This window comes from Athalia rosae, chromosome 5 (genome assembly GCF_917208135.1).
Source record: "Athalia rosae chromosome 5, iyAthRosa1.1, whole genome shotgun sequence".
Lineage (NCBI taxonomy): Eukaryota > Metazoa > Arthropoda > Insecta > Hymenoptera > Athaliidae > Athalia > Athalia rosae.
Genome location: NC_064030.1, coordinates 8,051,720 through 8,077,402, shown reverse-complemented (window position 1 = coordinate 8,077,402; position 25,683 = coordinate 8,051,720). Strand labels below are relative to the sequence as shown.

General features: G+C 41.1%; 1 protein-coding gene and 1 long non-coding RNA gene across 13 annotated transcripts in view; one reads left to right on the top strand and one right to left on the bottom strand.

Moving 5' to 3' along the window:
* LOC105690186 (probable phospholipid-transporting ATPase IA) overlaps positions 1 to 25,683 on the bottom strand; it is a 59,084-nt gene that overhangs the window by 8,180 nt on the left and 25,221 nt on the right. For 5 of the 12 annotated variants that reach the window (XM_048655466.1, XM_048655465.1, XM_048655470.1 and 2 more), the window contains exons 3-21: positions 10,222 to 10,567; positions 6,555 to 6,763; positions 6,376 to 6,474; positions 6,170 to 6,280; positions 5,843 to 6,090; positions 5,472 to 5,752; positions 5,093 to 5,387; positions 4,783 to 5,018; positions 4,336 to 4,700; positions 4,106 to 4,243; positions 3,776 to 3,928; positions 3,484 to 3,681; positions 3,272 to 3,371; positions 2,933 to 3,177; positions 2,717 to 2,842; positions 2,502 to 2,642; positions 2,282 to 2,400; positions 2,061 to 2,195; positions 1,839 to 1,943 (exon numbers count right to left, since the gene is read on the bottom strand). In XM_048655466.1, coding sequence (XP_048511423.1) covers positions 1,839 to 1,943; positions 2,061 to 2,195; positions 2,282 to 2,400; positions 2,502 to 2,642; positions 2,717 to 2,842; positions 2,933 to 3,177; positions 3,272 to 3,371; positions 3,484 to 3,681; positions 3,776 to 3,928; positions 4,106 to 4,243; positions 4,336 to 4,700; positions 4,783 to 5,018; positions 5,093 to 5,387; positions 5,472 to 5,752; positions 5,843 to 6,090; positions 6,170 to 6,280; positions 6,376 to 6,474; positions 6,555 to 6,763; positions 10,222 to 10,567 — 3,650 coding nt within the window. Of the gene's footprint in view, positions 1 to 83; positions 836 to 1,838; positions 1,944 to 2,060; positions 2,196 to 2,281; positions 2,401 to 2,501; positions 2,643 to 2,716; positions 2,843 to 2,932; positions 3,178 to 3,271; positions 3,372 to 3,483; positions 3,682 to 3,775; positions 3,929 to 4,105; positions 4,244 to 4,335; positions 4,701 to 4,782; positions 5,019 to 5,092; positions 5,388 to 5,471; positions 5,753 to 5,842; positions 6,091 to 6,169; positions 6,281 to 6,375; positions 6,475 to 6,554; positions 6,764 to 6,818; positions 6,951 to 7,074; positions 8,403 to 10,221; positions 10,568 to 14,107; positions 14,668 to 17,673; positions 18,265 to 24,592; positions 24,900 to 25,683 lie in introns of those variants that run through there. The other 7 variants (XM_048655467.1, XM_048655468.1, XM_048655469.1 and 4 more) reach the window with 7 other exon arrangements.
* LOC125501010 lies at positions 18,381 to 19,724 on the top strand. Its single transcript, XR_007278472.1, has 3 exons — positions 18,381 to 18,553; positions 18,756 to 18,865; positions 19,171 to 19,724. It is a non-coding gene; the product is annotated as an uncharacterized LOC125501010 (long non-coding RNA).

Below are 25,683 nucleotides of genomic sequence, written 5' to 3'. Positions count from 1 at the left end.
GAATAAAGTTATTCGTTTATTTCAGTGTGTAAAAAAAGGGTGAGGACATGATATGGGCATCGGAAGAGAAATAAATAATTCAATAAATGTATACGAAAAATATAACTCGTTAACAACAAAAAAAAGAAAACTTGAATGTAAAGTAATGATAACAGTACATTTTTAACTTGTATAAAATCACATAAGCCGTACAAGGTTCTAAACCAACATACTGCAAAAATCTTACACATGCTATTACATTGTATAATTTTGTTTCTCACAATCCCACGATCTTGACATTCGGGCATCATCAAACAAAACGAAAAAAATCGTAAAATGAAAAAAATACGTGTGTTTCATGGCGTAAATATCAACAAGTAAAGCTATTCACTTTGCGAAACAAACAAATCGGGCGTTGCCATTAAATAAGATTATGCGAAAAAATAATACTACTCTACGTCGCCTGTCTTCAACGAAGAGCTGAGGGACTACAAATACTCGTTATACGTGTACGTGGGACTATGAAAGTTAATTAATTCAAAGATATAGGTACTTTATCTTGGTGCATGTCTTTCGGCAATCTATTGGCAGTGCAGAAGTCCCCAACCATGAGCTGTTAGTCACTTATTAGTTGCGTCAGTCGTGGGTTATCGGATTGACCGGTGATAGGGATGCAGGATGCAGGAGTTAAACACGCAGAGGGGAATGTCGCGAATGAAATAAGCCTTGAGCCATTAGCGTGAACGGGAACATTCGGATTCGTGATCTCATTAGACCTCGGCGTGGTGATGGCCATTGCGACGTCAAAAACCAACGACGGATGAAACGGCGTCTGGATGACCACTGTTTTGGACTCCTGTCATCATTTTTCCAGTCGAATGTTATTACCCTGTTCTTATATGGAATGAGGCACCCACTTCTTAGTATAGAAAGATTGTTTTTGCGAGTTTTTTTTATTTTTCTCTTTCTGCTTCTAATGTTTTTGGTAGTGAGAATGTATCACTATGAGATTTGTTAGTAGCAATTTGTGTACTGTTAATTCTGTCGCACAAGTAATAGATCGTGATTGAAGAAGTATTGAAATAAAAATAAAAAAAATTATTGAAAAGCCATGCGATCTACACTGCTCCAAATAGTCATGATTAATACCAAGTGAACACGTGCGGGACATCGCCATTTCACGGTAGTATAGAAATAAACCCTGGGGTTGAGAAAACAAGTACCCAAATCATGCTTGTAAATGAACTGCATTGATTTTCACAAATATTCATATTATCCAGAAATATACCCGTATTCAAAACCGGGAAGTGAGTGATAGAGTAATTTGAAATTACTCGTGAACTGTAGACAGATTTTGTTGAAGATGATGAAAATAAATGCCAATAAATTGGGTGATTCAATGTTAGTGAGAAAAAAAAAAACCCACAACTAAAATAACTGGTTCAATTATCCCGCTAACAGCATTTTGTACCGAAATGAATTGAAAAAAGTAAGACCTAGACTGCGTAAAAGCCGATGAAAGACGTTACCATTTTGCTAGATGATGTTGCTATTTCATTGAAAATACGGATGTAGAATCCGATGCCAATGCCAATAGTACTCGAAGAGTATTGGGCATTTCTATATATATATACAACATATACATTGCTTACCATCGAATAAAAATGTGATAATCGAGGTCATATCGTAATGTTGAAGTCATCACTTCAACAGCAAAGGAAGAATTGACATAATGGCCAAAATTTCATTTAACCGACTTTAGAATGATGCGTTGACTACTTCACTTATGAGATAATACATACGCTCATTAAGATGAAATAGAAAAAGAATTATGAATGAAGTATTTTGGAATAACTTACGAGCTTCTGTAATCCTGTTTATCGAAGACGTCACTGGGGTCGGATTTTTTAATTTCCTGCTCTCTCGTTGCTTCTGTTAGTGATTTCCAGACTGTATTTCCAACTCTGAATTGCATGAATTTTTAATATATTTTTATGTTTCCAAGTTGGTTGATTCATTTCTTTGAATCAAGATATTTGTATCGCCAATAAGTCACCACTGCAAGACAATAAAGAACTTACGCTTTAGCAGTGAAGTCAAGCAGTAGAACCGCTGCTGGTATAAGAAAAAGGCCTAGCCAGAACACCGGTGAAGTGAAGAGCATTCTATCGTTACCTGCCATCACCGCGCCAACGTTCATCGTTGGCCAAAAGTTGCTGGAAATAGGAATGGAAACGTATTAAATTTTTGATTGACGGAGTCGCAGATACAGGTGGAGAATTCAAGACGCGTGTCAAATTACCTGTATATAAGAATGAATAAGAACCAGAGTAGAATAGATCCCCATGTGGCCAAGTGAGTAACCCAGGTCCATGAATTTGTAACTAATCCGGCCTTTGCGCAGACCGTCACTACGACATACTAATTTCATTTGACGGTTGATTCGCTTTTCAAAATCGGAACTTGTCAAAAATATCATAGAAATTGCATTTTCATTTTGTTCAGTGCAAATTAAAACTCACTGTATACACGAAATTTCCTAGGACAAGGTAGCCTCCGTCTCGTCCATTGTTCCATATAACATCTTGCTGAAGAGCTAACAAAGGTAACCAGTAGAGTAGTGCCGAGTGGAATAACGCGTTTATTATCCACATCCAAAACACCTATTGAAAAAAATGGATTGCAAGTTTCCGTAAGGCGAGACAAATATTGGGACCATAATATTACTGGTACAAACCCTGAAGTTGAACATTGAATCACTCGCATTATGGGCATGATAAAGCCTCGGATATGCTAAATGAGTCTCGGCTGTGCAGACCTTGTCAAAAAGTCCCATCGCCAGCGGAGGTGCAGCCGTGAATACCTTATCACAACCAAAAATAGTTTCCGTCAAGAATCAAAGAACAGAAGGTTGATCAACTGAGAATGATAACGATCACCGGGTTTTACTTACAACGTTGTAGAGACCAATGGACCATCTTTCGAATAAGATTTGTCCAGACCAACCGGAGTATATGGCAAACCATAATTCGATAACGTAGAGACAAATATTTTTGTAAAATGAATATAAAATTAATTTGCACATTCTACTATAGTTCCAAGCTCCGTGTACGAACAGCAACCGTTTCAGAAATTTGAACTGTGCTATCGAGTAATCGGATGCACAAGCTGCTTGGAGTCCTTCTACTCCCGATATTCCTGTAATTTATACACGAAACATTTGGTGGCCAATTCGTGTTTTACAAAAATCACAGAACGTTACAGTGGCATATCATTGTTCGCAAAAACTCACCAACCCCAACGTGAGCCTTCTGAATCATGGCCACGTCATTCGCACCGTCGCCGATCGCGAGAGTGACAGCCTTTGTACATGTGGTCACTAAATCTACGACCTTAAATATTTTTTTTGCATTAATGAAAAGTAATATCGTTTCTCAGTTTGAATTAGTCTGTAAGTCTGCCAAGAAATATCTTTGTACATATACCAATGGCAAATAATATTACCTCTGCCTTTTGCATAGGCGATACTCTGCAGCAGATGACGACCTTGCACGAGGTGCAGAGGTCCAGAAAATCGCTTCGTATATCACAGGATAAAGCATACTTTAAAGTATTACCATCGATTATCAAGGCTACTTCATTTTGGCATTTGAGGTCTTGTCCAAAATCAAGACAATGTTGCCTAATTGCCTCTCTTGTTTTCTGTCAGAGAAACAAACTTGCTTTATACATTCTACTGATACATGAATATCATTTCGGAATACCCAGAAGAGTGTCAATATTCTAGGTCACTTACATCCAATGAATTTTCATTGACAATTATGAGAGGCATCGGGTGTGAAATCAGTCTGCACGAGTAACCAATATTAATTGCTGTTTCTTGTTTGTCCCCCGTCAAAACCCAAACGTTAATATCCGCCTGGATCAAAGACTCTATGGTTTCAGGTACCTGTAGTCGTAGGAACATGAGTGAAAAAATTGTATTGTTCGACATTTAAAAGATGTCACGTAGAGTGGGTTGGAATAACATGCGGCACAACGAAAAATTCGTTCAATCGTTCAATATCCGATGCGATCTACACTAATGCTTAAAGTTGTATAGTTCAGAAGACATAATTTCCGGTACCTGATCTTGCAGTTGATCCTCGATGGCAGTAGCCCCTAGAAGGGTCAAATTATTTTCAATAAGATTAGCAGCGTATTCTAATTTGTTCTCACGATCTTCTATAGTGGTTGCCGCTTTGTGGTAAGTCTCTCGCCACCTCTGTTCGAAAACGATTCAACGATATATTCATGCTAGTTTGAGATTAGTCTATAACCAATTGATCTTTGATTTGGTTTTGAAAAAATACGAACTTGGTAAAGAGATTCAGGTATGTCTGCAACAGCGAAACACAGTGTCCTCAACCCTTCTGTTGCAAATGTTTCCAAGTGGTTCAACGTGATTTCACGAAAATCTGCACCATCTTCCCGATTGTTCGTTGTTCTGGTAGCAAGCCTTTCGTAGATCACCGAGTCTGCCCCTTTACAGAATAACTTGATCTGTCCCTCCGGTGTGCGTACGATTACCGACATTCTTTTACGGGCTGAGGTGAACTCTATCACGTTCAAGATCTCATAACACTGACGTTCACCCAGAGCTATGATCTCCACAGACGTCGGCGTTCGCGTGTTGAATATATAACCGAATTTTCTCGCACCATCGACCAGAGCTCTTTCATCTTCAAAAGAATGGCATTGATAAAGTACCCCCATAGTTTGGTATCGGACGTACATCGAAGGTACAATTTTTAGTATAAATACCAGGTGAGGCGGCGTGATAAACGATGAGCTCGTCTTGTTTTTCGGGTATAACGGTGTGACAAACAGACAGCATGACCATAAACTCGTGAATAATTCCAGCTGTGGCTTGTTTCAATAAGTCTTCATTCGACTTATTGTCCGCTTTCAATTTACCGTCCATCAAATCTTTCACCAACGAACAACTTATTACTGGGTCCGTACCATTCATAGCAATTTCCGGCGATGGGCTGGGCAAGCTGTCGCAAGTAACGAGAATTAAGCTCCAGCTAATTGTAAGTACCGTTAGAAATTTCGGTAAAATTCAACTCACTCGTACAACTTTCCAGCAACCGAACAACTCTTAAACTCCATAACATTTCGGGTGAGCGTTCCAGTTTTGTCTGTGAATACGTAACGAATCATTCCAAGTTCTTCATTAAGATTACTGGTACGTGCCATTGCAGGAGTATCCGTTTCCGCATGATACATTTCTACGTCCATATTGATAAAAGTTGCCTGAACGTATCTAACTACTTCTAGCGTAACTTGGAGAGATATCGGAATTAAGTTGTTGAATAAAATTATAAACGTTAGTAAGTTGTAGCCAAAGTTCTTGGACATTGCCTCTGAAAATGAAAGGGAAAAAGTACCATTTTGAGTTTAGATTTCTTAAAACTTCCTCTCCGTAAGCCAAGTAACAAGAAACTCACCATGTAATCCTAAATACCACAGCTCGGATTGATGCGAGTTTGTCCAAAAAATGTTGAATACGGCCGAAATTAAACATAATATCAGAAGCGCGAAAAACAGCATCAGAATTTGTATGTTCGTTACGCGATCTAGAGTCGATCGTTTCAGAGGTGCAGCACTGGTGCTGTTTCGCATTAATTTTGTGTCATGACCTGTGTATATCACAACTCCGAATGCCCAACGAGTGTTTCTTAGCATCGCTCCGCGTAGAAGTAATTGATCGGGACCAAGTGGCACACTTCTACAGAAGTAAATAGAATACACAGGAAAAAAATTTACGCGTGTACAAACGTAAAACTAATCGGAATCAGAAACGGGGTATCAAACTTACTGCTTATTGTTCTCTCTAAGGACACCGACAAATTCATACAAGTGACGATTAGGCGGTTCACATTGTATGTTCGCTTTGAAAGCAGACAATTCGGTGGTGTCCAATAGCGTTGCGGTATTAGGTAAGGCTTGTCTAATTTTTAAATTCGTTTCACCGTCTAAGTTTGCAGTTTCGATGAATGACATACCCTGTGGCTCTGACGAGGATAACAGTATCAAATCGGCGGGAAAGAATTTATTATTATGGACCTGATGAAGAGTAAAATCTGGTTTAAAATAAATCTTATTTATCTAGTTTCTTCACCGTCAAAACAATGCCGATCCGAACCTTAACTAGATCACCAACCGTGACAGCATGCCACTGAACCCATTGCCATCGACCACTCCGAAGGACTTCTACCTCTCGTTCATTTATTTCATCATCGGCTCTATGCCTTTTCTGAGAAAAGATAAGACAATGGAATAAAGCCCCCGTTCGTACGCGTAAGATGTTTGGGTTTTATTCCAGCTGAGCAATAATTGAAGTATACCTACAATGTCTTCTACAATTTCTTTAAGGGCGGATACGCTGAGAATGAATATGAGTGGCACTAATGTGGTGTAGCGTCCCGTGGGCGAAACATCAGGTATTTGCTAGAAAACAAGAATTCTGGCTCACGGCTCCGTATTCTCTTTTCTACGTATCGATTGGTAATTAATTGAAATCACATTACCTGCATGAGAGCGATGAAGAGGAAAAAGCAGTTACTGTATCTCCGAAACTGCTCGAATAAAAAAGAAGGTATGAACGAAAATACGGAATACTTTGCGGTGGTAATATGATTGGTGGTATATTTTGCTGGTTGGCTTGGCCCCGAGTTAACAAAAACCACTCTCTCCTCATGGTCATCCGACTCTGGGTGAGATCCAACATTCACCCCATCTGAAATTAAGTTATTTTCACCCATGAGAGAAATTAACACTATCTCACAAGCTACCTCCACCCATAGCGTAGCAAGAAAGGTATCCGGTTGAACTAAACTACGATTCAACATTTCTGATGTGGCTGAGCCAGATTCTTGCTGATAATAATGATAAGAAACTCTTTATCACGGTACATTCCATTCGATACGACAGATAGTACTTGTAAAATATCAATGGTGCTACTTTTCAGCCAATCAGAAGGCCGATACCGAAGGGAGCCATAATCAGTTACAATTTTAAAAGATAGCGATTCTTTATAATCGAACTTACGATTGTGCGTGCGAAGATAGAAACAAGATCTCAATCCACCGATAGAATGCGAAATTCTACTCGCGAGCTCCTCCATTTTTCTCCTCTTTATTATCGTTCACTTTCAATTTACCCGTTATTAAGCCCGAGGCTCGGAAGCGGCGTTACTTGCCCAATCTAAGTATTTACACGTATATATTTTTATATCAATAATTTAAGACACCCGTACGTATCGCGAGGAGAAAATGAAGACAGGGTTGCACGTACGCCGGTTACAGTTCATCTTCTTTCGGAGCTAGAAACCGTGAGAAAAGTACTCTCTGCGGGATGTCCGATGCGAAAACGTTGGAATTATCGTACGGCTAATAACGCGTGCGGTTCGATTCAACGGAGAATAATATGTGGCGTGTAGAAAAATAATAATTGCTCTACGATTGTTCAAGGCGTTCAAACCGCGATAATTTAAAATCGAGGGTTTATTATTAAACTATACGTATCACGTTGCCGAGTCTGCTAATGAAATGAGTCGAAATCCCCAGGCATCACTTATTTATTTATTGCCACTATCAGGTTGATTGAAAAATTAACTATTCGAACATATTTTATAGCGACAAATTTATTCCGGGAACCAGCGTATTTGTTATTATTAGATATCCGATTCAATTAGCGTTTGATTAATTCGTTCGTTTTACGTATTCGACATAATTTCATTGAAAAATGTGCGTATGCTCTGAACGAGAATTATATTAATTCGCGAAAAAAAAGATTGATCAATCTAACGAATTATCTAAAAATCATCAATTACGATATTGAAAATTCATCCGGACAAACACATGGCATTAGCGAGTGAAGTACGATGTAACGATTAGCACATCGTCTGTACTGTTTACGTCACGAACCCGCGACACACCCCTCAGAATAAAATCAGCAGCCGTAGCCGCTTGACATATTTCAGCACGTGTATCTGACACTTCTTGTCTATCATAATATTGTAGTTAATTGACCGTCACAACCGTACGGTTCAAAAACGAAGCACAGCATTTACAATCGGTGAGATGGTCAAATTGAAAAAAAAACAATAACAGAAACAAAACGTCGTTCCGTTGGTATTGTTGATCCCGGTTCGTTGTCGCAGCGAAATTAAAAGGGGCGGATTTTGCTTATTTCGGTCACTCGGGGGAGGAATTTGAGTCGAGGGGTTGGAAAATGGCGGTGATGGCTAGGTGGCACTGTTCGATAATATTTTCAGCGGCGTTATTTCCTCCCTAACAACCGGGCGAACTAAGACAATTGCGGTATAGTCTGGTGTATTACCCGACGCAACATATACTGGTACTGATTGAGAGAACAACTTTTGGACTATACGGCCACGGAATTATTGATATCAATACAAAAAAAAAAATATAATACAATCACAACAAACTGATAACGCATGCGCTGATAACGGAGGAAGGTTCACCAGCAGTCGGCAACAAGTTATCGGAATAGTGAACCGTTTCTCGTTCGCGTTATGTGGGATGACCTACACACAGCTACATTGATTTTAAGAGTGTACCACGACGGTACGTACATCGCGTCGATTCGAACAATTTCAGAATCGAAATGGCTGGGTGTACTTTCGAGTCGATATCGCGACAAAGTTTACATGTAGAAGCTGAGAGAACACGAGGGATGGAATATATGCAGAAGAGGTGGAAAAGGAAGAGCGCCGAGAGGGTCAAGGACGTGGGTGATGGCGACTTAAATGTCGTTGATTCTATACGGTTATATGGATACAATTTCCATAGTATCGCGATATCCTTCTCTGGGAAGTATAGAAAGAATATTAAGAGCGGCAATTATACAAGCTCCACACAGGGGATGACGGTCTCTGTAATTTCAAACTACTTCGTCTGTCCAAAGAAAAGCATGTGAGAAACCAACACGTTGGGTATACACCGTATTTGATAACGATCGTTATCCTTGAACTTAACGATAAGAATAAGTTGGGAGAAGCCACAGGCGTGAAACGTGATCGATATTTATTGTTTCATATCGCGTGACTGGTAACGTGTTCTTACATGCATAGTAATCATAATCCATTCAACGAATTTTAAAAACCGAGCAATAATACCAAGTACCTAGAGTGAGTTGCACTCAAATTAGAACGATGCAAAAAAACAAGGAAAAATTTGCAGACGAACCGACATGTCACATTGTCTGAAAGCCTGCTCTTAATTTGCTCTGAAAAAAGAAGGCTATAGATTGGGAAAAAGGAATTGTTAAAAAATCTGGAGACTTGGAGCTTGGGAGGCTCGCGTGGGTCTGAAATTAAATCATCGTCTGGTAACATTCCCGGATCTCGAAGCCTTGAATAATCGGTAACACTCTATTGCTATAGATTACGGGTTTATTTATTAGCTTCGAACAAATTATAAATAACATATCGTACGCGCAAGATTCGACTGAGATATCCCACACTGTTCACAGTGGATTTCCCGCGGTTCTTACTGTAATCTTATCCATAGTTTTTCTCAAGATTGTTCTTCCGCGATAAGCATAGCAACGACCATTCGTCACGAGTATGTGTGTAAAGACCTCAGCGTGGCCATTCGCGTTGTAAAAAAGGGAAGAAAAAAATTAGAATTATATTCCCGGAATTGTGCTACATTGTCCCGAAACACTGTGGATGTTAAAATTTGGAAAATGAATGTTTTCCGGAGATCATCACTTCGTCGAGATATTCCGGTATCTTTCGGTAACGTGTAACACAACCGGGCAAATTGAAGCACGAGATTCAATGTCTGTTAAAATCGCGAATGATGGCCACTGCGAGCTCTCGAACGTGCATCACTGACATTGTGTCTAGTTAAAACTGTCGCGCTACTTTGTACCGCTCACCAATTTGCGATCGCTGCACCGAGATACTCTCGTAACTGGCGCAAATTGAAATGTTACGCAAGACTACTATAGATGCTAAACGAAGCCTAATCCGGAAACGAGAGTAGGAAAGTTGTGGCTTAATGGCTCTCGGAGTTAAAAGCCACGATATCCCCGCGTGTATGAAAGCGATGAACAGTCGCATCAAGGGAAAATTGATCGTTGGATCGGGGGAAAAAAACGATTCGACGGTGGAATTCGGAGGAAAAGATAGCGAACGATCATAATTAACAGGGCGGTTCCAAATACCTTGGTCTCCCGGTGTCGCGGCTCCGGTTTCTCTGAGCTCAATGTGGTCGTCGTTCCGTTTACCGCACCAGGGTGGAACGAGATCTTGTAAGTGGGATCCCATATTGTCAACGTTGTCGATTTGCCCAAGGTCGATGGGACTCCCGACTATGTAGGGGCCGGCTAGCCGGTCGTTCATCGGATTCGAGGCATTGTTAGCGCCCGTCGGCCTCATGGGGGTCCCATCCATGTTCGGGATGGACGAGAGGTCCGGTGGTGTGTAAGGCCGAGTGGGATTGGGACTCCCACTCGCACCTTGTGCGTTCGGGTCCGCCGTCGATGGCATCGGCGGACGCCGGACTGGCGCCTGGAACGAAGAAATAGTCTTCACGTACACGTTTCTCAAGTCCACAGCGGACCGGACAAAATTTGGGGTATGATTTGAGAAGTTAACGACATCTAGAAACGTCGAAACACCGTACAGCAGCTTTGCGATCGACTAACGGAGGACTGCGAACCAGAAATGCGTTACGGCTTGCAATTTTTTAGTCAAGGGCTGCACTCGAAAGCGTATAATTTTCGCCTGTTTAATGTAATTCAATTCACGGAATGACGAGGAAACTTGCGAAAATTCACGTTCAAACTTTGCGCTGCATAAAATCCAAAGTTAATCTCTCGGATTTCCGTGTACGATGGAGAAATAACGAGGGAAGAAGAGAGGAAAAATGAGAAAAAATTATACCGTCTGAAATTACATCTTTGCACGCTTTTTTACGAATTTTTCACAATGAACCAAATGGAAATGCTGTATTGCGTGAATAAAAAAATAATAAATTAAATATGACCGGCTCTCGACATGACGAGTAGTACGCGTACGCGTAACGCGCGAGTTCAACATTCACTGACATCCGTCCGAAGGGAGAATTATAATTTCAGGAGATGCGCATTAATTGTGGGAATTCTCGCCGCGGATGGTGCCTGATTTCAACGTACAGGGAAAACTTGCAAAAGCCGGTTTGCGGAATGGAAAAATAAGGAGAGAAAAAAAGGACACGGAGATGAATCCTTCCTATTTCTACTCCGTTATAATCGTTCCGCTTGTTGTCGTATGTAGGTCATTAAAAAATTTTCGTTACTCAAATTGATACGAACTAATTGTGAACCCGTTGATCGGTGTTCGGTCGGGTCCATCGGTATTTCGAACCAGAATTTCGCTCAAGCAGATGGCTGAAAATCTAATTACCTCACGTATACTAATTACAACGCCATCGAGGTGTGATTAAAAAAATTTTTCTCCAAATATTCGTGCGTAGCTGTTATATACCTATACTGAGGTGAAACTTTCCGCACGTGAAATATTTCGCCCTTCATATTGTTATATACGAATACAATTACACCGCGTGTGTGTGTGTTAACAAAATTGAAATTCTCGGTATATAAGGCGCATTTCCATTTAAACTTAACACGCTCATCTATCACGTGACGGGAAAGACACGTGCTTGTCATGCTCATGAACTTTTGCCTAGTAAAAATGGGAGCGTTGCAACAATCCGATTCGTCCGTCTCATGTCCAGAAAATGACACACCCTAATTAGGAATGTAAAATTCTTCCTTGTTTCATTTTTTAAGGCAAATAAAAGACTACCGAAAAACTGTGGGTTACACCCATTACGCTATAGGCCTTTGAAAAGTTTGAAGTTTTCAGACTAGTCATCAACTTCAAGAGCTGATGAAACTTAAGTGTAGGTATACCTATCTAACTAATTTTTGTTAATCTATAGCATTTTTTGTCACCGTGTCAAATTGCGAAGCCTGTAAAAAGTATAGCCTCGCGTTTATCGAACGGGTACGGGTAAGTATTTGAATATAACTCACTCGGTAATGACAAGAAAGCAATACTTATACCCGACTTACATCCTTGTTAGGCCTGAGATGATTACGGGTTGCAATCGTCAAACTTTACGCGTTATAACTTTCCTTCAATGCCACTTATTTTCATCTGGTTTTCCACCGTACGCGTCAATAAATCGTACGTGCGTGTACGTGAAAATACCAATTGACACTGAAAATATACATATGTAATTCGATCTACGTTATTAACAATAAAATAATGAGTATATATTGGCTGGAATTTTTATAAGACGGAGCATCAAATTTCTCAAAAAAAGGGAGCCGAAAAACAAACCTCACCACAGTACCGATAATAGCTCATGATAAGGTAATCAAACGTCGCCACATGTGCAGAGAGACATTCCCATTCGAGAATTGTGTTATAATTTTTTTAGCACTAGTAGAAGAAAAAAATGACAAGTTTCGAAAACAGGTATACGCTTTGTACGCGCAACAGAGGCGTTCGAGATAAATTTTGCTCCCTTTTGGTTTCAGGAATCAGAACTTCGCCGTATACATATACACCGCGCATTCGGACAATGAAATCTGGTGTTCCAGGGATGTTTTGTGTCCAAAGTTTTCCCAGCTTTGTGCTCTCCGTAAACTTTTCCACAGTAACACAGCCGTACGTACATACGAAATGCCATCGAAATGAATAAACGCTTTGATCCGAACTCTCCCATTTCTCAGCGTCACTGCATATGGGAAACCCCAGGGGGATATCAACTCGTCAAAATGGATCACTCATGGATCAAATAAAACAGAAAAAAAGACATTTTTCCTCGCGAAACGAGAATTTCTTCATTTCAATTCTCACCTCTGAACTAATTAAACCATATACGAGTTAATTGAGGTAAATTTTTCCTCGACTACGTCGATTATATCACATGAACGGTATCGAAATTCGGCGATAACTAATAAGCGAGATAATACGAGCGTTCTTCATATAACGAGAACGTGGTTACGTTAATTCACACCCGTAATATGGAAAAAATCCGATACGGACAGGGGGAACGAAGTACGATACGCAGGAAAGTCAGTCTATAAACGTTACGAACGTATAGCATATCCGATAACGAGACCGAAACTACATTCACGTGTAGAGTGTGTGTGTGTGTGTGTCAAGGTGTAGAATTCAATTATTATTTATTCAGGTGCTAGAGTCGCGAGTGTGACGGATACGTCCATACCTATACTTATAATAATTCGGGGGTTGAAAGGCGTAGGTGTTATGATGGATTTGCCAAATTATTTATCACCCACACGCTCCGTCTGCTGATTTTTGGTATCTCAGTCCGAACTTGCATCACGTTTGTGGAGTGAAATGACATTTTTTTTTTTTTTGTTTTGGTCGTTCGCTTGTGCAGAAAATGATGGAATAAATTTCAAAAAGTCCTCAGAGAAACACGGTCGTTCGGTTATCCGAGCAATACCGATACCTAATCTTTACGATAAAACGACAGGAAGGATCGCTGCGCCGAGGTATTAGATTTATCGAATAATCACGCGAATGAAATTGAAATGAAAAACTGAAGGGATTCCAATACAGAGGTAATTTAGATAAATGATCTTGAAAGTTAGCGATAAGAGAGTTGATTCATCAAACTGTATAGGTGCGATTACGCCATCGGCTGATCTTTGACCTTTTATTTATTGAAACGAACGGTGCATAATTTCCGTGATTTCTAAAGTGGAAGATTTTATCGTACGGCGGACGATCGATGGCAGGCTTTTACATAAAAAATATTTCAGTTTTTTTGAATATTTCATTTTTCGGCCAGCCGCATTGTGAATTGTGTGAAAGGAACGCGGTGTGAATTGAACTAGTAGTTTAGGCCACGGTACGACGTATGTACGTCCATGACAATCGCGGATCTCTGAACCCTCTGGATTCAACACGTTAAATGCCATGTGCGTTGTCGACTGGGTGAAAACTTTCGACAGTTCGACAGTTCTCGAGTCGCACAAATATAGTTTCGGTTTCGGTTGATATGGAATTACAAATTTTACTACTTACAATTTTAAAACGAGTGATCCGAGGCACCCTTTTGCTAGTCGTATTATTATTTTTTCTTTACATGTGGTGTCTTCGACAATGTTTGTTCAAACGTCGAACGATTTAGTAATTAATTTGGTAATATTTTTTTTAAATTCTTCGATTACGTCGATTTCTTCTTTTTTTTTTTTTTAAATTTTTTTGTAGCGGTTAAAAATCACGTTCGCGTCCGATTATCGACGTGGTTAAACGATCAGAGACGAAGATCAGGCACTTTACGGAGGCACTGGACATTTTGGTCGAACTCAACTCACTAAACTATATTATCAAACAACGTTTTCGAAGGTTGTCTAAGAAATATAATTGACTTTCAGAGTAGTTAGTGAAGTTTGATGATATGTGTTTCGAATGAGCACACGCGGTCGGCTCGAAACTGATGGAAGGCGGAAGCGTAGAAATATTTCATTCGTTTCGAGACCTATAAGACTCTATTCTCAGCATACGTCAAACCGTATTAGTAAGTAAGATTAGACAGCGTTACAGCAGAAGCATAAAAAAATGTCTTGAAAATTTAACGTGCCTACCAACGAGGAATGCGTATATAAGGAGTAGATCTAGAACTGACACAAATTGTACAACTCTGTAGGGGAGTACTGTACGGAATTTTATTTCTTTCTTTTTTTTTTTTTTTTTTTTACCAACGTTATAACGAAAGGTAATCGATATTTTCGGTATAGCAATAAATAACACGAAATCGATAATGAATAAATATTATGGAGTCGCTGGTACAATCGTAGTCTGTAAAGTGCTCGTTACGAAATAAACTGTACAGAAATTGGATGTAAAATTTTTTTCAATCTTATTGTTAAATATAAATTCCGTCTGAAGCTCATCAGTTTTCCAATCTTCTATTATCTCTTTCAGTTTCGTCAGTTTCTTCGAACTCCTTCGCAGCTGTCAGTTGCGGTAATTCGCGTTAAACGAATTGCGGAAAAAGAAACAAAAAAAAAAATATGGCGAATCGAGTATTTGTACTATGTTAACGTCCCGTACAGCTTTATAGCGTACGTCGGTGTTGTGATCGTGTGTCGCTGACGAGGTACGAAAAAATCACGAACGATTTTTTTTTACGCACGATGAAACACGTTCGCCGTCAGGACATGGCGAAGGCCACCAGCCAACTGCCAAAACCATACAGCTCGGCTTCTCCGTCGTTCGAGAACTACCCCTGGCTGAACCCTCCCCCGTTCCCGCACTCCCTCTGTAAAACCCCCAACACAGCCTGGATCAGATCCTGTTTCGCGCTCTCGTTTTTATACACCTATACAGGTACTTTCGTTGCAATCCGGACAGCTACACAGAGCACCGCGGCGCGTACACTTCTGAGCGTCCGACAGCACTACCTGTTTCCGTTGTCCATCCCCGGTGTACCGGGTATACAACACTGACGGCAGTCGATTCGCGACGTCATCCGCTAGGACAATGTAAACACGCTAACGCTGTTTCTTTCTTTCTTTCTTTCTTTCTTTCTTTCTTTCTTTATTTTTCTTTCGACTAGTGCTACGCCGCACCCTCGCGTACGGGGTGTCGGGCGTATTTGAACTTGAAATTCATTTCTCCAAATAATATGGAGCATCGCGATCATAATTGCGTCACCTCGACGGTATTCGATTCGCGGTGAGATCAGCGATACGAACGAAAATTTCCGTATTTAATGATCGTTACTACGTATGTATATATATATCAGGAGATCCGGTCTTAAATTTCCGGCGAAAAGTATCAGCGTCGTCCGTCCTGTTCCTTTTTATTCGTAATTACTGGTTTTCGATTCAACGGAAACTGTCGCTCGCCGACGTTTCATGTTATATTATATCGACGGCTGAGCAAACTCTCAGCTATTAAAAGCACCGGGATGGGTTATTGGCGTGTAAATGGGGTGGATATGGGACACCTCGTGTTGTAAAAAAATTTCCCTGGTCACGTGAGCAAAGAAAGCGGTGTATAATAAAATTGCTTTTGATGTACGAGGTGAATAAAACGGTAAGCAGGGTATACGTGCGCGTGAACTTCGTGCTGGATAACAGGTGCGGCCCTAAAACGAAAATGGAATGTCGATGCGGTGAAAACAGGTTAATTAAACTTAATGGAGACGATGGTACTAATTGCGGTTAGCGATTAAGGGCAGTGAACTTCACACGTGCAAACCGTATACGTGTATACGTATGTACGTTCGACGACCCCGAATTTCGTACACGTCTCCCCGCGATTCATAGGGTCAAGTCGAACGATTGTCTGTCAAGGTTCCTCTAACTTCGACGTCAATGGTCGCGTGTTTATTTATAACCCTCTATACTAGAAGTCAGCCTTTATGGATCCACTCGTCGATTCGACTCGCTAAAAATATATAATACCGGGTACGTGGCAAGGTGTGCATTCTTTCGTACATACCGAGAACAATCGAGGATAGACGTGATATGGTTTACGCGTCATTTCGCGCGATTCATGCGTACTGCGTAGACGAGGACCTTCGTAAAGACGCTCATGTTCCCAAACGGAATTCGATTCGTCTTATCGCGACGAATGGTGAGGACGTATCGATTTGATGTTGAAAAAAAACTGCATAGATTATACAGTCTCGCGTGTTCGGCGTCAATGAGAACCGTGTGTGCGGTTGAATATCATCAGAGGGAATCGCGAGGTTCGCATTGCGTGTTTCATTTTTAATATGAATACCTCATGATTCGGAAGCGATTTTCAATTCGTTTTACAAACCAGATAATCACTTGCGCACCAGTCTAGTTCAACTCATTGTCATACCGGAATTTTTGTAACACCGCAATCAATCTGCTTCGAAGTGCGGTGGCGATGAATCTTTCTATGTAGGTATATACTTGTTCAGCAATAGCTGGAGAGGTCTAAAAATTATCAGAATTAGCTTCAATTAGGTAAGATCTACGCTACTTGTCGCGATGAGTAGCGGCGGTTTAACCTTTTGAAATATATCTAGACTGAGGAGCCCTTTACCGCCAACACGCTATATACTCGAGTGAAATGTCACTTCTTGGATCAACCTAACCGACGACTTTATGTGTCGAAATTTTCGAGCAGTGCGATGTCGTCCGTAGCGTCACCGCGTCGAGTCATATAAGACCATTGTCCGAATAGCGTATGGGCATAGAAATATCTTCCTTTTGATCGAAGCGACCATCTTTGTACGAAATTGAGTGGGATGCTTTATAGATATAAATACACGAGGCTAGTCGCTGGATAAAAAAAAGGGGAGATTCGATAGGCCAGACGTTCGACAAAGTGAGAATAACGTCAAACTAGCTCTCGAGTCACGGCTAGTGGCTACGTGTACACAAGTCCAACCGTTACACTCCACGGGCTGAATGTATATTCCGACCTTCAACAATACATTCCGACAGCCAATTGACTGCTTTCTGGACCACTGGTTACGCGAATAGTTCGAAGATCACCGCGTCGGTTGATCGCGGACGCACAGATTCAAGCACGGAAAATCAAATGTGCAACAGAACGAAGAAAAAAAAAAAAAATATACAGATGATCAATAATTATTCGCGTACCTGTGAGTGATGCCGATCCTGCACGATCGGAACACATGAATTACCTGTAGAAACGCACGCCCATTGTACCGAATTTATTTTGCACCTGTTTGATAATTTTTCTTCAGTAGTATTTCAAAGTTTAAGTTTTCAACCCCCGCGATACACTTCGGACGAGCTGAATTTCGATGCCGGCTATTTTCAAATCTTGGTTACGATCCCAGCCTCGGATACCACATGACACGGTATACGAGCACCTTTTCGGTGGAGAATTGATTCATTTCGAGGAGAAACGTACTAAACGCACTTTAAATACACCCACTATTCGGCACCTGCACGTTGCAAGCGGAGCGATGAAAATGTTCTCTCGGTGGTCTCGGAATAAGCACGTGACTCACTGACAAATGTTTCTCCTCGTATTTCCGTTAACGTACTGACATAGATTTGACGCAATACCCGGTCGGATGGTTGGGTCAGGTAAGTGAGGTTTGTTAAACTTCTACAGTAGGAACGACGTACGCGTACAACCTGTCGACAGATTCACGTCAGTCAAGCTTGACAATGAGTTTGATAAAACGTCTGGCCAAGGGAGTGGCTTTTAGCAGCCCGCCGACAGCACCGACGTCGCATTCAATACTGCGCCCAGTTGTTTGTGGATCTAGGATCGCTAGATCCAGCCGATTCGTTTGATTCCCGTGGATATGGATCACGTAACGGAAGGGCACTCCTTCGTCTCTAATCTTTTTCCTTTATTTTCATCTGGCATTCGTACGTTCCGACGTTAGCCGGTTCGGTAGGTCGTTACGTAACTTCGAGGGGTGAGGGTAGATTTGAGGTGCTTTTTCGTGTTGCAGTTAACGGGGGTTATTTCGACTCCTACTCCACATCGTCTCTGGTGGATGTAAGCGGGCTTTTTCATTTTCGCGCAAACACTTATTACCCCAAATTATGATTGATTCGGTCGGCCCAAAGCCATCCTCAAGTGTTATTCGCTATTCGTGATGAAACTAAAGACATTACATCGCTTGAAATTTTCACTACCTTACCCACTCCATTATTTATTCTCGTCTATTAAGTCACTGATCTCATGTATTTAATTATAGAATCCAATGCTGCCGAGCGCCGCGCCAGATTGCAAAGCCGATCGCTGTCACAACAAAAGTCCCTACCACGCTGCCGTATAGTTTCGAGCCTGATAATTGTGGAACGCCGAGTACGAGATGAATATTGTTTCGAACCGTTTACGCATATTTTTCTTTCCGATTCGTATTTAGGCCACGCCGTGATTGATATTGATGTTTGTTGATGTGCGCCATAAATGTTTATTAAGGGAAAGAAAAATCTGCCGATGGGCCACCTGTCAATTTATTTCGGCACCTAAATCGAGGCGACGTACATCTCGACGGAAGATTGTATTCCGAGTTGTTGCCTCGAGCGTTTTATGTACCATTCGTTATTTATTTACAGATATTTTCTAACAGAGGAGTGGAGGCTGACTATTTGATCATATATTTGCAGATCTGACGTAACTCAAGACCATCTTCCAAGATCGTCGACTTTATCTGAACACCTACGTGCAATTTTTTTTACCCCCTCGGAGAACGGCCGGAGTAAACTATCGGAAGATCGCGCGAATTTGCGATGAATATGAGATCGATGAGAACGGTTAACTCTATATAGCTTCTTCTGACTGCTTTTCAACACGTGTTTTATTCGGTCTGAGATTCGGATGATTGTAACCAAACGACGAATAGTGTAACAAATTGATTCGGCTTATCGTCTCACAATTCATTGCTGGGAATATCAGTTTTTGAATCATAACTATTCCTCATTAAAAAACGTTGGGACGCGATGACAGCTCCTCCGGTCGCCGAGGAAATCAGCGAGGAAGACCGACGTGGAAAAGAACTGTTTGTTGGCAGTCGATTGAATCCGCAAAAATTCCGAACGGCGCAATTTGAACGCGGATTCGAACGGTGCCATCGACCGACATTCGACACTTCTTCGCTTTTCTTCGTCACCGAGAATTGTGTCCACCGAGCAGCTGGATTCGAAGAAGGGAAACGTTCCGAAGAGCTGATAACCACGCGGACGGATACATTCGGCCGTTATATTAAACCTTTTGTTGGCAAACACTTGTCACTGTCCCTTGTAATGAAAAATGATCGCTTACCACGACTCGTTATCTCACCAGCGCTACATCTATACACCGAAATAGAAGATTATCGACCCCCCGGGGAGTTTAGTTCGAAAAAAAACTAGGCCGATCTTAACACTATTCACTGTCATGGTCTTGCCGGACATGTCCGTGGCGGAAAATTAATACTAAAATATCGCTGTCGTCCGTCTATATATCGTCTATAGATGTCCCGACCTCCCGAGCCATTCTCCTTGAATAAAAATTCACATTTTATGTTTTTTTGTTTTCCCTTACGAACGGAAAATGGATATTCCATTTCAAAGAGTCGACGTTCATGTTGTCACTGATCCTGCGGGACTGTAATATAATTTGTAACGTAGTTGTAGTCACATAATGAGTAAAAACAGTGCCATGCACGTACATACATAGAATAATCTTACGCAACGTGCGATGAAATTGAAACCAATTTACCGGTGGACAACGTGATCGTGACCGTAGGTCAAGTTCCCCCCGACGGTTTAACGTCGAATGAATTATAGCTGCACCGAAACGGAGGGCGAGTAATATCATGATGCAGCATAATTGCGATGATTCCAAAGCTTCGGACAATCGCCAATAGCAAGGAACCGTTTGGGTAATTTCTACGATACGGGAGATTTTTCTACTCCATAGATCATAGTTTCCTGAGTTATATGCGCGCATCAGGTTCATGAAATATTTATATGCGTACAACCACAAAGTATATAATCGTATGTACGTATACTTTATTATGCGGGCGCATGATACATTTTACAAGGCGATACGACTATCTGAATCGTTAGATCGAAAAAAAAAAAAGCTCAATCAGTCAATAAGGAGAATGTTCATAAAGCATAGCGGAGTCGATGGGAAAAATAATAGAACGATCAGAATCTAGATGCTCTCGATGACGTCGATTGAGTCAGTCTGTTGGAACAATTATGGACGGTTGTGTGGATGATGTGCTCATTATGTAAACTACGTACACGTAACGAAACTTTAAATATCAACGAACGTCGTGTGTTTCTTTAGACGATAATCATCTCGTGCGGCGCTATTGTGCCATTGTGTAGATTTCTCCGACTAGAAAAATATAATTTGTTTTGTTTCAAAGTTATTGTTATTCTCCCCCGAAGTACTTCACTAATGCAGAACCTGAAGCTGGCTTCGAATTATTTGAATAAAAAGCAGCCTTTAGATATCGCGATCGATATCTCGACTGTAAAACGAAATTTTACGACGCAAATTGAGGTACGCGATAACAAACAATTTCAACGTCGGGAAGCCAACGTCGATTATATTCAAAGGGCATACCACCTTATCTTTGCTCATTAATTCTGTAAAACCTATAATTGTGAGCGTAAGCGCGCCAACAAAGCATTGACAAGAAACCGTGCCAAATTCACTTTGTTCAATCGATGAAAATCCACCGAACCTTGGGGGCTGTAAAAGAAAATATTTACACCACTTCACACACCGAAAGTCCCCCTCGTGTATCGCTTGAATCGATATCATATTTACATGGAATCGTCGATCGATTGCACAGACAAACGATGCGACATAGATAAGGACACTCCTCCCACCTGCATTTTACATTTCGTTGAGAAATTAGTCGTCGATGAGGTAAAGATGGGTATAAAGCAAATGAAAAGCAACTATTTTCCGTCTGAGCCAAAGACCTGAATGAAGAAAAAAACTTGGAGGCAAGGAGGACAAAATCACGAAATTGCCCGATACATTCAAAGCCGCAAAAAAAAAATATTCTGTAACGCGTTATGAGAATGTTAATTAATGCATGTGGTTCCTAAATGGGTGTTTACTCAGCTTCGCGGAACAAGTACGAAAGCAAGTATTCGATAGGGTGTAATATACCCGTGTGGAGGATGTTTTCGATTCACCTAAAGAAAATACCGCGTACAGCGCAAACGTATTTTACATTTTAATGGGGGGAATCCATTCTCAAAGGGAACGTGTATCGATTCCAGATTCACATGAAATAAGGATAGCTCTACTCTCAAGTCGGAGGAGAATCGATTTCAAATTTTCCAACATATTTGACGATGCGTTAAAGTCATTGTTATACTTTTTTCCAGCGGCCATCCGATTGCGAGACTCTTTTCGAAGAAGGAGCGCCAAAATTACTCTGGAAAGTTCACGCATGCGATAATGTATATTAATTAAGAAGGTAAAGCAACACGGGTATCGCGAATTGCACGTAAAGTCCACGACCTTTTAGTGAAATGAAATGTGAATGTTCACCAGTGTAATACTTTGAATGTACACGTATGCCGACTGTACAACGGAATCAACTCTTGGATTAACAAAGTGGGAATAATTCAACGACTGCTTTCAACATGATTGATAATGACGTCGTTTTTATTCTAAATACAGCCAAACTCCTCGAAAAATGATGTAGTGGTATCGAGAAGTTTCTCCAACTCGAGAGCCATCAATTTGATTTATATGGAGTTCTCTCGTTCCATCGGGTCCCATTCGATACACCGTTCAAGGAGGGGAACATCGGTAAAGAATTCCGATTACCTCAATACAGAGAAAAATATGATGGCGTAACCGAATGTATCATCGACGATTGCCACCCCGGCGATTTTTACCGCTCGGATATTGTTTCATCTCAAACTTCAAAGCGAAGGGATTCGACTACTCGGGATCGACTTACGCAGTGTACATATCATTGGTCACTACGGACGCAAACGTTGTTGTCCGAAAAAATGATCCTCGGCGTCGAACTCAAAAATATCCTCGCGTGCAGGGGCTCCAAAAGCCATTTGAACTTTGTAACGGGTTACAAATGCTTCAGAATTGTCAAGCAACGTACAATGTTTTAGTGATCAATGGCAAAATATTGGTCGTGTATCAATGTGCTAGTTTTCATCGATATTGACATTCTCAATTATTGTAACGAAAACAAGATATTGCAGATGAGCAAATGGTACATGCATCGTAGGAGATGTAGCTGTAGGACAGAAATGTAGTTTGACTTGTGACATCAACGCGCCAAATACGAAATGGGAGCGGCCTTCTTGTCGCCACTCCCAGATATAACTTGTTACTGAAACAACTCAACGAAATGAATCCGTGAACATTTTTCGTTTTAACCCTGTCGTTCGGTAATCTAAAACTTTACCTTTGACTCATGCGAAACTTCTTGCCACACTGGTTTCGTCTCTAATGGTCGCAACTTCACCATACGATGGTTCCCTCGAACCAGACGTTGCAAAATTATCCAACTTTCAGCGCCTGCTTATAAAATTACAACAAAAGGGTACGATTGATTGGAAAATCAAAATCGTCTGTCTACTTCGTAGCTGGGCAAAGTGACCTGGAATGCGAATAAAATTTCACTCCTCGAACTAACTTTATTCATTAAAATGAACACATGCAGGCGATTTTTATAGAAGTGCGAGAAAGTTGGAGATCCCTATTACCATAAATATTTTGCGCACAAGTAAAATGAGTGTAACGTTATTACTGGTATACGGAGATATCGAACGAGGAGACAAATTACGTGCGTGTACAAATATTTGAATTTCTACAAGTGTAGTAGGTCCGATGTGTAGAAATTCCTGACTTTCAATCCGGAAGGATACTTTCCCACCCATTTTAAATCCCTGTAATTATATTATACGATGACCGTACAAAATTATCCACTTATCCATAATTGCGTAGGTTATAAATGCGGGCAAGGTCTCGACCAGGTTCCCTCGGAACACGGTGAAATGAAAATGAATAGAAACGTGAATGGATCGAGTTATCGATTCACCGGTAACATGGTTCCATTGTGCACAGGCGACACACACGAAGACATGAACGTTATCAAGGACGCGTTATTTCCTGTAACAATCCACCGGTTTGATCGTACCCACGATTTCATGCATCGGAGTTACAAATTTAAACCAGCAAGGTGGAGTAATAAATAATTATGGAACAAATAGACGACGATCAAATACACAAGCCCCACAGCTGCTACGATACTGAACATGGCAGGCCACATTAATTATCGCAAATAATGATCATCGCAACGCTGCATGCTTTGAATAATTCATACCTTCCGTTCATAAACAGAACATAGATGACCTCAGGAACTGAAAATCCAAAGCTACAAGTGCATGAATACCTATAACGGCGATATGAATCATCAAACCGTTTGACCCGACGCCGCAAAATTTCCGGGATATTTTTTCGGCATGTCACGTAATTTTGCGATAAAGAAAGACCGAAGGTGTAACTCAACGGTTGCTCCAGTTTTTACGCTCCACGGTTCGAATGTTCGTGAGAAACTTGAAACTTAGTACGGGTCGAAGTCCCCCTATGGAAAAGCTCATTTGACTCCTCCTATCCAGAAGGTGTGACATTGCGAGCTGTGTGTTCTCGTGAGAACGAGACAGGAAAAGTCGCAACGTCTCTCCTGAATAAATTATGAAATTTACCGAAGTGAAGCATAAATGAGGGATACTTTCGAGTTGCATCGAACAGTGACATGCACGAGTCCACGCTACGATTGGCCATTTGGAGGAAACGAACGAACCTACGGAGGGTACGGAGTCACAGGCTGCGGCCAAGATTATCGACGAGCAAGAATTTCAGAAGTAACCCTACAGGGGAATCAGGGGACAATGCGTGAAATGTAACGTGGTATTATTATAAACCAACATGATATAAAAACATACAATGTCATAACCTACAATGTAATATGATACGTGGAACGCCGCGTATCTGGTCGTTGGTAGTTTAATAAATAAATACACAAAGGGAGCAACTCACCATATTCAAATTGAGCAGTGAGAGTGACCACTAAACTGAGATACACGTGTCGGTGGCTAATTAGCATCTCACATGCGTAAAAATTACTAAATAGACTCAACGAAACAACGTCCTCAGCGTAACTAGCGTATCAGTTTGCTTTACCGTTATTCCAACGAACAAACTAGACACTAAGTAACAAACATAACGCGAACACGGCATGGACGGCACTGAAAACGAATGTACAACGAGCAGGTTAAAGTCTACTTTATCGATATCACTTTGTGCCAACCGTGTTGAAAACGCGACTGCTGTGAATCTCAAGCACCTGAATATTCAACCTACCGACTACGGACGTCAACTGCTTCGTATTTATAAACATGAAAGGTGGGCCCGAGCTGCGGCCCTACATTGAAGTATCAACCAATCAGAGGGCTCATTCAACCCCACGCCAGAGGAGTCTAATCCCTTTGCAAGCAGATAAACTTTATGTCCGAGGATTTCAGCTAGAGTGCTTTGGAGCCAATTGATTGGGTCCAACGCAGCCCGAAGTTTACCCAAATTCAAGGTCCAAAGCAACGAAGCGGCGTTCAATGAAACTCCATTTAATCTAGGAATAGTTCGCGATGCGCACGAATTTGTTAGTTGTTGTTAGCGAAGGACGGTACACAGCGGAGCTTCCGCTGGTCATGCGGGTTCTGCACCAAGAATCGTGTGTTACGTCGAGTTTACGAACTCCGTGAACTCGCTTTGGCAGCACCATGATTTCTATTGTAATTCAGGTTTTGTTTCGAAATAGATTACCCCTTGCCAAAGGTTGGATAGTAAACGAGGAGCTAAGATTTTTGGAGTAGCCGTCCTCGTGGCTGTCATTCATAGCAGACGACGCGAATACTTGAAAGTGGTCATGAATCAAAAAAGCGAATGGTTGTAAACTCAAGTAGTCAACTTGTTACGTAGATGGAGCTTTTTTCGGAGAATTGGCAATGGGCCATATTCTGAGAATTGTCAACGCAAACGTCAAAACTTCTTGCGTTTTTATTGATCGTAAAAAGATAGTTTTCTGCTCCGCGAGGAATGGTAACAGTTGATGTTCTCAGAGAACGGTCTAT